The following is an 11683-nucleotide window of genomic DNA, read 5'->3' on the forward strand; positions in this document are numbered from 1 at the left end:
GTGCGTATGTGTATGTAACATTATTCCCTGATTGAATACAGAGAAGCCTGGGAAATAGGTTTTGGACTTTGCTCAGGATATGTGTCCTTTTATCAATAGTATTCACTGTTGGTCCCAGAATCCTTTCAGAAACCAAGAAATGAGACTGTCAGGAGTTAACAAGAGGATTTAACTTCTAGAAATCAGAAGTAAAATAAGGTCTTTCAGGTCCTAGGAATTAGCCTTAACTAAATTATGGAATTGTAAAATTACTTTGGTGGGGCAGGACAGCAAAAGGGTTTAGAACTTGACTGCTCTAAATACAGCTCTTCCTCTTTTCCATAGGTGGTCAGAATGGCTTCAACATTCCTCAGGTTACCCCATGCCCAGAAGTAGGAGAGTACTTGAAAATGTCTCTAGAAGATCTGCATTCCTTGGACTCCAGAAGAATCCAAGGATGTGCACGAAGACTTCTTTGTGATGCATACATGTGCATGTACCAGAGTCCAACAATGAGTTTGTACAAATAAACGGGGTCATCTGGACAGGTGCAGAAACCCAATGCACAATTTTAATGTTGCATTTCACGCGAGCTGGCAGATTTGTTCAACGTCCATTGCCGGCAATGGATGTCTTTGTGGTGATGATCCTTCAGAAGAGGATTCCTGCGTTTAAAAACAAATTGCTTTTGTGTTACTGAAGTATTTAATAAGAAGCATTTTGCACTCTAGAAAGTATGTTTGTGTTGGTTTTTTAAGATGCCTAAATGAAGTTATTAATACCTGAAGCTTTAAGTTAAGTGCATTGATTATAAGATATTTTTGGAAGCATAAAATTTTAATTGTGACAGTTTAAAACCTCTTTTAGTCCATTAAGAATGTAAATAAATGTGTCTTCTTTATGGACCAAGGATATGAAATCATTTTTCCTTTGTAGCTGATGGTTGCCTTGAGGAGGATATATTTTGGTCTTATTAAGAGTCTACTTCCAGTCCAGGTATTGAAGTTGTGCTGAGTTTGATTTGTTAATTCTTCCCTGTATAGTGCTGATTCCTGCATGTCTGAAATCTGCTGAGCTTCTGTGTTTCTGCAGTAGTGGTCAGAAAAGTATTTAAATTCCCTTAGTGGTGTTTTCTATTTGTTCTGGTTTTGATATAAATGAGTGATTTTGTCATAAAATGTCCATTTTGGATGTAGTTTTCCTGGAGGATTAGCGTATACAGCAATTGAAGCTCTACATTCATAGTAGTAACTGTCAGCTAACAGCTTGTTTTTTAAGGCTCTCTATTGTATGCAACAGGGCACAGTAAGTTTTATTAAAGCGTTGGGGTGATAAATATATTCCTACACAAATATATATGGTTCATAAGAAAATAAATTTGGCATATAGAATCACTCATTAAAATTTCCCTGAAGAGATGTATTGGATATCTAAACCTCTACTATTTTAGATAAGACTGTCCAGAACTTAGATCAGTACCCGCATTAAATTCCATCTGATTTTCCTTGAGATAATGACCATTACGAATCAGATATTTTACTGAAATGTTAGCAGCAGCTTTGCCTTCCTCCTGATTAGATAAGTAGAAGATGAATGTTTTTGTAGCTAATATCCGTAGTGTGTGTCTGTTGTAGACTAGAAGCATAGGCTGTAAATGTAAGTGCCGTGGGATGTGTTGTATGGCGTCATCGTCTCTCTGGAATGACTTCCCAACCGCGCGGAAAGGCAGAGGCTGTCGTGTGTCTAGCATATGACTTCATAAAGCATTGAATGTCCAAAAAAAGGGAAAGAATCCTTGCAAACCCTGCAATTGTTTCTTTTTCAAGTCACGTTTACTTTTTGGTTCTGTCATTCCATTTTCCTAATATTTATTAGCTTTATAAATCATAATGAGGTACAAAAAGTTCTTTCATCTCGTGATTTTTTCAGTTTTGGAATGAAGAAGTTCGCAACTTGTGCGTGAAGTCTTGCTCAGTGCCTGGGTGGGGGGGTGAGATGGTTCCTAGATCGGTGGGTGGGGGTGACCCCACCCTGTCACCCCGGGGCAGGTGAGGAGCATGGGACGCAGGATGTCTGCGGTCCCACCCAGTCCTAACCTTCCAGAAGTCCAGTCACCGTGTAATCAGTATGTGCTGGGGAGGAAATGGATGAAGGAGCTTATCAATGTGATTTGAAAAGACTGTCTGGAGGAGTGACTAGGACTCTATATCTGGGTAGGACTGGACTTAACAGTTAAAAAAGAGAAGAGAGTGCCTTTCCTGTAAAAATTACAACAAAGTACAAGTTGAGGAAGCTCTGTCGTGCCCGGCCCCTCGCAGCGGAAGACTTGAAGAGGACTTGTGAGGGTGCCTGTGCCGTGTCCTGAGGCGGGTGGAGGCGCTTTCAAGTGTGAGGGGCCTCATCCATAAATGATTTCTAAGGACAGACTCTTCAAGCATTAGCTGAAGAATGCTGACAGTTCTTTTAGCATTAGCTGGGGAGGGAGTACCCAGTAAAGGGAGGCAGGGCCTGCTGTGGTGGTTCCTGGGGAAGCGGGGTCCTTTCCGGCCCTGGGTGTCTTCCCTGCCCCCCCGCAGTCCTGTCTTGTTCCTGGTCCAGCAGAGGCCCGTGTGTCAGGTGGGCACAGGCAGGGCTGGGCTGTGTGGCACCAGTGGCCCATGTGCCTGTTGATTTATTTACTTTTCAGCCTTAAATTTTCTTTAATATTTTCCTGTTGGCTTTTCAAATGTTTTTGTTATCCTTTCTTCCGTATCATATCTACAATCAAGATGGCAATATAGTAGAATCATCTTATTTATAAAACAAGTCATGTTCCCCCACCTCCATTAAGTACACACGTGTAAGTGTGTGTGTGTGTGTGTGTGTGTGTGTGTGTGTGTGAGAGTTTATACATGTGGGGTGGGGAGGGAGAGCAACCATGCCGTAATGTGTTCAGTCCCTCGCTATCAGCTTTATGAAGGAGTTTGACTCCATCCACAGAAGAATGTTTTAAGACTAGGGATACACATTGCAAACCAAGAGAGACAGTAACAAAACTCGATAAAATATAGTTGTTACAGTTGCTAGGGATCATCTCCCTGGACTAGCTGAGGATCTTTATAATTCATATTTGCCAAATGTCATAGGTAAATAACTTCTTTCTCTCCCATGGGTTCATTTAATATTATTTTTTTCCATAATTCACGTAATTCAGGAACAAGGGGAAGGCATGGTAATCCTTATGGAACTTGCACAGTCGTTCAAATTCCTGTTGTGTGAACATGGCACCTTCATAAATTCAGAGGCGTTACTGCCCTCCTCAGGTGGATCTCGATATCCATCTAGATGATTTTGCATCTATGTGGATGATCGCAGACAGAGATGTGAGTGGAAAATACAGAATGAGGCCTTAGCTGAGGGACTGCCTGCCAACAAGTATTTCTTAGACACTTATAACCTAGGATTGTGTCAGAAGGAACATGAGACATGGTCCCTGCCCTCAGGCAGCTTACCACCTACTTCTAACAACAGAATGTCTACTAAAGCCTGCTTAGCCTAAGTGTAAGGGTACCAGGTCGGGGGAAAGCTCTGGGACGCAGTGAGGTGTGACAGAAAAAGTGGTGGACAAGGGGACAAGAGAGCTGGTGCTAGCCCTTTCTCTGTCGCTTGCTCTGTTAGTCTTGGGCAACGTCTTGACTTCTCTGGGCCTTAGTGTCCTCCTCTATATAGCAAGAGGGTGGGACTGTTGAATTTTATAGGAAAAAAAGAAATTTCTGAGTCCCTGGCTATGCATGCTGGATCTGACTCCTCACAGATGGGGTCTAGGAAATGTCAAAGGCCCAACCAGGTGACCCTGATGATCAGCCAGATTTGGGAAGCACTGAACTGAAAGATCTCGCAAATACCTTCTCCTTATGTGATTGTGTGATCATAGAATGTTATTGTGTTAATTACTCTACATTCACGTGGGTAATTGTATGTTTGTCGTATTGTTTCTCTGTGTTTACATGTGAATTTATATAAGAAATGCATTTTAGTATCTATGCCTCAGCCCGCTGTTTCCTAGAGGTTTTAGCCATCTTTGGAACACACTTAAGACTTAAAAGAGGGTATTGGATGTTATTTACCTGGCTATTTGCATTTCATTTAATTTCTTTAGGGGGAATTGAGGCTCTGGGAACCAAAGAAATGGAAAAACAAAATTCTTATGCAAAGTTAAAGAAAAAAAATGTAAACTAACTAGCTGCTACTTTATAATGAAAACTTTAACCCTATATGAGAAGATTCTGGTCATAAAGTAAACTGTCCTTGTTAACGTAGGGGGACTCTAAGGCTTATAATGAAGAAATAAAACTACCTTTTCTAGGGGTCAGTGATGTTAACACATCCACAATTCTCCTTCAGTGAAAATAATACTGGAATTTCCCAAGACAAGTTGGGGTGGTGGAGGAGGGAAGGCCACCAGGTGTGGTACCCAGCCTGTGAAGGTGGGTTCTCTGCTCGCAGGCTTACGTCGCTGCTCAGAGACTGGGACTGCAGAGAGCGAGGCTTCCTGCAGGGAGTCAGCACTGCATTGTCTAGTTTCCTTTCAGAAGCTTTATTGGAGGGAAAAGAGAGGAAAAAAGACTCTTCATCTTACTCTAAATCCTGGAACAGCCGAAGGGTCTTTCTTGAGTCAGAAAGTGGTGGTAAAAAGCTAACCAGCAAATATGGCCAAGGATAATGAAAAAGGGGGGAAGAAGGACATTCCTTCTTCCTGTTCACAATAAACATCAGTATTTGGAGCAGGTCACTCAAGAACCCCATTTGCTTTCCTGACTCTCTGTCTTGTCAGTGGTGCCAGTTATTTTCACTGTATTTTAAAGTCTTTCTAACACAGGTTGGGGGAAAGGCCAGGTATGGTGGGATCATCCTTGGGGGCATCGCAGTCTCAGATGGAATTCTCCTGCACTTTTAAACCCTGTCCACTTTTGCTTTTCATTTTTTCAATAGAGATTGTGTTGGAGACTCAACTGTCCTTGGTTTTATTTTCTAAAATGGCCTATAGTACTTCAGAAAGTCATAGTATCCTGTCAGAAACATTCATTAAAAAAAAAAAAAATCCCATTTGGAACCTCCCAGGGAAGTCGTGGTTATTAGGAAATTGGTATAAAGGAGCACATTTTGTATTGCATTTCCCATATTTGGTATCTCGTTCAACATTTTTTTTTTTTTTGGCCTGATGAACATTCTATATTTGTGAAGACATTCTTTAAAAATAAAACCACATAAAATATCCCTTTACTATCAGATTGCTCTGATTTAGCCTTAATTTTGTTAAATTTTTTAGAGATGACTGAAGTGCAGCTGTGGAAAGAAATGTACTATATACTATTTCTGTATCATTAAAATTAAATTTGTATGGTTCCTTTTCCTTGATTTCTTTGGGGAAGGGTTTTGGGTTATGGGAAGACTAGAATTGAGTACAACTTCGTAAGTTTTTGCAGTGGTGCCGGGAAAGAAGATTGCTTTAGGAAAATGCCGTACCGGGCACACCTGTGTCTTCCTCAAGTCTCTGCCATCATCACAATTGTTTTAGAAAACCTTACAGACTTTTCCTGTTCCGGGAGATATGCCAGTGGCCTCTGGGTCACCTCCTGACATCATGACCCCTTGTAGTTTCTTGAAATAACCTGGTACCTCCAAGCTCTGATCCACCAGTCTCTAATCCAGCCAGAAGTTGTTCATCTCTAAACATGGGCACAAAACTGTTGACACACTATAGAATAGTGTGTCCTGGTCCCTCACAGCTGCCAAGGAGGCAGTTAAACAGTTTACTTTTCTGTATAATCCAGAGGCATGATTACATGATGCTGTAAGGGCCGAAACTTTTACCTTCTTTTAGATAACTGATACAACAAGCCTTCTACAGGAATTACTACTTGGATTTTAAGTCACTTGTTATGCCAAGGTAAGAAAGCCAGAATGGTCTGAGTTGGCAATATTCGTATGAATATAGAACCTTCCAGAACTTTCCTGTTTCAGAAGTGCATAGCTGAATGACACGTTGGTGATAATGAAACTTTGCCATTTTAACATCACTCAGATTTTCCTTTGTTCAGATTCAAGGGTTTTCATGATTTTTCGTAGATCCATTCTTTCTCTTTGTGGGTGTGTCAGTGAGACAGTGATAGTTTATACGCTTGTGTCCACCTGTGGATGTGGACAGTCAAAGCCAGACCTTGCTGGAGGCAGGCTACCCGATTGGCAGAGGACCATGGCCTCTCTAGGCCTCTTCTCCTGGGTCCTGGCTCCCTGCTCCTTTCCTGACTTGCTGCGGCCTCTTGTCCCTCACTTTCCTGAGAAGGGCTGTGCTGCTGCCTACAGCAGCAGTTCTCAATCCTGGCCGCGCACTGAATTCACGGATGGAGGCTTTTAAGATAACTCATGCCTGTGCCCATCCGAACCCACTGGAGTCTGCAGATGGTGCTACCAAACGCAAGTTCCTGTGCCTGATGCACAGTGAGGCCAAACAAACTGAAACAGAGTTCAGAGCAGAGAAAGGTTTATTGCAGGGCCATGCAAGGAGAACTGGTGGCTCGTGCCCCCAAAGCCCCCAACTCCTCAAAGAGTTTCGGCAAAGCACTTTTAAAGGCCAGGTGAGGGGGGAGGGTCCCAGGGTATGTGATCAGCTCATGCACAATTCTGATTGGTTGATGGTGAGGTAACAAGGTGTTGTCACAGGGGTTAACGTCATCAATCCATAGGTGCCAGAAGGTCTGGGGGCTACTGGTCATCAAGTAGTAAATTTCCTCCATTTGGTGGTGGTTTTAGCATCTGAAAAACTCAGGAAATATGCATCAGATACTATTATCTAGGTGCTTCAGAGAGGAGCTAAAGCAGAGGGTATAGGGTAGGCATCTGTCCCAGGAAGTTTCCACAGGGTCCTGCTCGGTGACAACGGGGCCACAGGCACGTGGCATTTTTCACAGCTCCTTTCATTAGTCCAACATGCAGCCGGGATCGGGGGACACTTGTCAGGGGGAATGGAGTTTCTGAGGGAAACGTAATCCACCTGTCGTTCCCTGGTGGAACTTCTGCTCTGATAAAGAGGACTATGGACTTGGACAGGCTCCAAAGGGGAAGTAGAAAATCTGTTGTAAAGCTCATGGCCCAGACTATTGAGAAAGAGCCTTGGAAATCTATGTGGGATGTATTCTAGAGGCCAGGGAAAGGATTTGGAAACAGGGTGAATGTCACTACTTCTGAAGAGGGCTTGAATGAAGATATCCTTCACGGGGCATAATGAAGATGCTATCCTGTTCAGGAAATATTCCAAGGTGTGTAGAAACTTAGATGTCATAAACAGAAAAGAAAACCCACCAGGCTGATTAGGTGAGAAGGTGGGAAAGCTCTTAGGAAGGGGCTCAGTGTTTTGGGGGGCAGTCTTTACACTGAACTGTGGACAGTCAGGTTTGTGCAAGCTGCCACTTTTGGAGGGCTGTTGCGCAATGCTGAATTTCATTGGAAGAGGGAGTAGTTTGAGGTCTCATTGAAGTAATTAGGTGAGTGAAGACGGAACTGGACATCGTAAAGGTAGAGTAATTTACCCAGCAGTGACCTCCATTACAAAAGCGCCACAGAAATTTGCAAGTTGCATCCACTGCTTTGACCTAATCCCTTTCCTAGGAGTTTATGAAAACTCTTAAATTTTATACATCAGACCATCCCCTTACAAATAACACCCAGGTCTGTTTCAAATACTGCCTTTTCCGAAGCAGTTTGAACTCAGGTTTGAAGAGTTGGATTGAAATTGACTTCCCCAGGGAGGCCTCCTGAGTCCCTCTCTGCCACCCCTCCCTACTTTGTGAGACGTTGAATGTGACCTCCGAGGTTGTACCTATTGAATCCCATTTGACAGCAGGCAGAGTCTCACCAGCCTGTGGAATAAATGAGGCCAGGCCTTGGGGCACGATGCATGGCTTCTTAGCTGTGCGTCCTACATGGCTGAATACAGACAAGCAAGGCTGCTCCGTGGAGTGTGTCGTGGTGGGGTTATGATACTGGAATCTCTACGTTTTAAACAAGTGTGTGTTTTACTCTTTCTGGCCATCTCTGCGAACTTTAGACTGTTTGTTCAGATCTGTTTCCAAGCTATGTCCTGTATGTTACCTCTGGTGGGTGGGATGGGCAGCTGCAGGACAGAAAGACTTAAGTGCAGTTTCAGGTTCCCGTGCAGAGTTCACGTCCCCAGAGAGGCCTTCTCAGACCACATTAGCCGCTGGTGTGCTGGTAAATGTTTAACAGCCAGCTCTCCAGGGAGGAAAAAAAAGCCCTGATCTGCAGCGTTTGCCAATTTTGAGATGTAAATACTTTCACAGCGGCTGATTGCAAGCTGCCAGTGTGACATCCCTGAAGGTGGCACCGGGAAGAGATGTAGCTAGGATTAGCACACAAGTATCAATATATAGCATATCCACCAACCAGATACGACAGACAGGAATAGCTGAGTACAGACCGGGGGCTGCTGACTACGGCTGGGGGACCAAACCCAGCCCACCGCCTGTTTGCCTGTTTTTGTAGATAACGTTTTGCTGAAAGACAGTCACGCCCATTCATATTACATATCTGTGGCTGCTTTCAAGATACAAGGGCAGAGTTGAGTAGTTAATGACAGAAACTGTATGCTCCGCACAGCCTAAAATATTTACTATCCGGTCCTTTACGGAAGAAGTGTGCTTCTCATTGGATAATTGTAAAATGTAAAATAATTAGGAAGGAATAAGTTTTAAATATGACTTATTTAATGATACCTTTTAAATATAACAATTGTAAGTTCATATAATTTAACATTAAAAATGGATGTGTTTAAGACCGGGCTCACAAAATTCCTGAAAATTAAACAATTGGTTCTGAGGGTCGGTGGGACTAGCTCCAGCTCACCACCAACATCCTCTAAAATGCCCCTGCAGGCACTTTCTGGCCCTGGGGTTCTTCAATTTCTCCATGGCCACCCCTCCTGGAACCTGGTGGTTTACTGTGGTCTCTTTGCACTAGAAGCAGGGATTTTTCTCTAGTTCCTTCAGTTCTCTTTCCTTAGCACCTTGAACAGGGCCAGGCATGAGTAGGCACTCAAATATCTGCTCAGTGAAAGAAGGAACCCTCAGCCTTTTATGCATATAAGTCACCCCATTCACTATTGTTGATGTGGCCAGAATTAGATCACTGTCCCCATTTCTTTTGAGAAAATACAAGAGGTCCCAGCCTCTGGTGTCCCACATAATGCTTCCTCTCAGAAGTGGAGACATCGTGGAACTTCCCTCGTAAGGCTTGATGAACTTGAAATGAAACCGTGTATGTATGTAGAGTGCGTATCACAGCCTGGTACGTGGTAACCCCTCAGTAATGGCAGCCGCTGGTGGCAGCAGCTGTCGTGGTAATAGCATAATCGTGAACTCTGAGAGACAGGCTGCAAATCTAATCAACATGTCTCTTTCCCCCTCTCTTCTCCCTCCATGATCTTATTTTCAAGACATATTCTCAAGCCCTCATTGCCTTTTAAGACTTAGATTTTCCTGTGTTTCTGGTCCTCCTGGCACAGCATCGCCATCTTGTGGTGATAATAGGCTATGCAGCCAGATCCCAGGTTTGGGAAGCAGCAGGTGAATTTTGAAAACAAGTGTGGCAATTAGTCAAGGCTGCACACCAGATTACAAATTACATCCAGGAGGGTTTCAGCTCCCTCTGTGTCACTTCAGGACGTTTCTGCTTGTGACTGTCCTCTCACTGTCTGTCTGTCTTGCCCTCTCTCTGTCTCTCCATCTATCTTGAGCTTTGTCTCCTTTTACAAATGGTATTTAAAATGAGTTAGTGCCATCTGCTGGGTGAATGCCGTAAGGGCGGGTGCGAGCGCTTCTCTCGGGGATCTGCTGAAGAATAGAGTACTAATCCCTAGCTTTATGAGAAGAAAGTAGGTAAATCATGGGATCCTGATGTCTAGCCCCTAAACTGGTATGCATTTCGCCCTTCATTAGAAGCATGCTTTTCTGGGGGCGGGGTGGGAACAGGGTGTGGGAAAAGACTGTCAGGGTGAGCCTAATATCTACTAACTTTACTACAGCTAAAGTTGTCAGGGTCTCCGTATGAAAATCAACCACTCTCTCATCAGTGTTTCCTAAAGAGTGGTCTGTGGCCCACCTGCATCTGAGTCGTCTGGGACCCTTCAGGATGCAGGCTCAGGGACTTGCCTGGCCGTCCAGCGGTCAAAACTTCGCCTTCCAATGCAGGCGGGCGTGCGGGTTCGATTCCTGGTCGGGGAGCTAAGATCTCACGTGCCTCGCGGCCAAGAGACTAAAACATAAAACAGAAGCAATATTATAACAAATTCAATAAAGAGTTTAAAAAATATGTGATGGGGCTGACACATCCGTCACTTAAAAAAAAAAAGAAAGAATGCAGGCTCAAGTGCCCCCACCTAAAACTACAGAATCATACTCTCAGCATGGGGCCCTGGAATCTGCACTTTGAACCCCTCCCCCTCCCCCCACCAAGCGAGTCTTGTACACTCTTTGTGTGTGTTTGAGGACCACTACCCTAGACTCTGCCACTGTGGCAAAGACGTTTTTTCAGCAAAATCCGGGAAGGATTTGCATGTGGATGAAGGCTCACATAAACTGCTTTCTATGTGAGCGAGAGCTGGAATCTCTTGCATAGCCATAGCTCCTACCTCCACTCACTTTGTCATCACAGACCCAAACGCCTGGACCAGCGCCTGGCACATCACAGGCGCTCATGCTCGTTATAGCCACTGTATGTCCGTGACCCCGGCTCATACCCACCATCTCTCCCTGGCTCTGCTTGGCAGGTTGGATACGACCAGTCCACACTCCCACACCGAGGTGCAGCCTGCTCTTCCCCGGCAGGGCTCGCTTTACAGAAAGCACAGGGCTCTGTTGGAAAGACTCCAGAACTGGAGGTCGCCGCCTTTCTGGGTGGTGTCTCTCTGGCCTGTTTCTCCACCCCTTAATATAGGGGGATTGGGGCTAGCCTCTCCGCTGTCCTCTGACACTCAGGGGCCCCACTGCTTTCTAAACCCCCTTCCCCATGTTCACATCTGAGGGTGCTTTGGCCTGGTATGTGCTCAGACCTCTCCTCAGACCACTGACTCCTCTTGCTTTGGTTCCTCCTCAGCCCCCTGACCCTAAACAATCACACACAGGTTGCGAGTCAATCCACATGTGGGGTTCAATCCACGTGTGCTTATTTTTTCAAAAGCCTTGATGTTTTTCTTCTACCTGGCAATTCTATTGCTAGGACATCTTTCTGAGGACATGATCACAAGGATGCCCAAGATTAGCTGTAAGACCACAGGCAACACTTGAGAAGCTTAAGGGTGCAGGACCTTGATCAATTTCTGGTGTAGCTAGACTACGGAGTACTCGGCAGCCGTTGAAGATGCTTCCAGAACATCATTTTTTTTTTTTTTAATGACATGAGCCAAGTTCCACAATATATTAGGTGGAAAAAAGCAGATTATAAAACACGTTTCATAATAGATCTGTCTGATTTTGTTTACACAAAGGTTTGTACGCGTGTACTGAGAAGTTTGCAGTGAATACACTGACTACAGAGATTACAGTGACGGCAAATGATTTTGATGTTCTCGTTTTTTCCCTTTGTCAGTGTTATCCAAATCAAAACCCGTGTTTGACTGAATGACGGGATATGCAGGGAGGTGGCTGGGCAG

The 11683-nt window shown here is 44.3% G+C and overlaps 1 protein-coding gene and 1 long non-coding RNA gene across 5 annotated transcripts in view; one reads left to right on the plus strand and one right to left on the minus strand.

Moving 5' to 3' along the window:
• Nucleotides 1–5365, plus strand: part of CYLD (CYLD lysine 63 deubiquitinase) — a 62228-nt gene extending 56863 nt beyond the window's left edge. For 3 of the 4 annotated variants that reach the window (XM_032612297.1, XM_032612298.1, XM_032612295.1), the window contains one exon: nucleotides 325–5365. In XM_032612297.1, coding sequence (XP_032468188.1) covers nucleotides 325–509 — 185 coding nt within the window. In that variant the 3' untranslated portion in view covers nucleotides 510–5365. The remainder of the gene's footprint in view (nucleotides 1–324) is intronic. The other variant, XM_032612296.1, reaches the window with a different exon arrangement.
• Nucleotides 5366–6548: 1183 nt separating this feature from the next.
• On the minus strand, nucleotides 6549–10822 carry LOC116743475. Its single transcript, XR_004346787.1, has 3 exons — nucleotides 10776–10822; nucleotides 10135–10287; nucleotides 6549–6774 (listed from the first exon to the last, which is right to left on the minus strand). It is a non-coding gene; the product is annotated as an uncharacterized LOC116743475 (long non-coding RNA).
• Between the last annotated feature and the right edge of the window lie 861 nt (nucleotides 10823–11683).

Source organism: Phocoena sinus, chromosome 19, assembly GCF_008692025.1.
Source record: "Phocoena sinus isolate mPhoSin1 chromosome 19, mPhoSin1.pri, whole genome shotgun sequence".
Taxonomy (NCBI): domain Eukaryota; kingdom Metazoa; phylum Chordata; class Mammalia; order Artiodactyla; family Phocoenidae; genus Phocoena; species Phocoena sinus.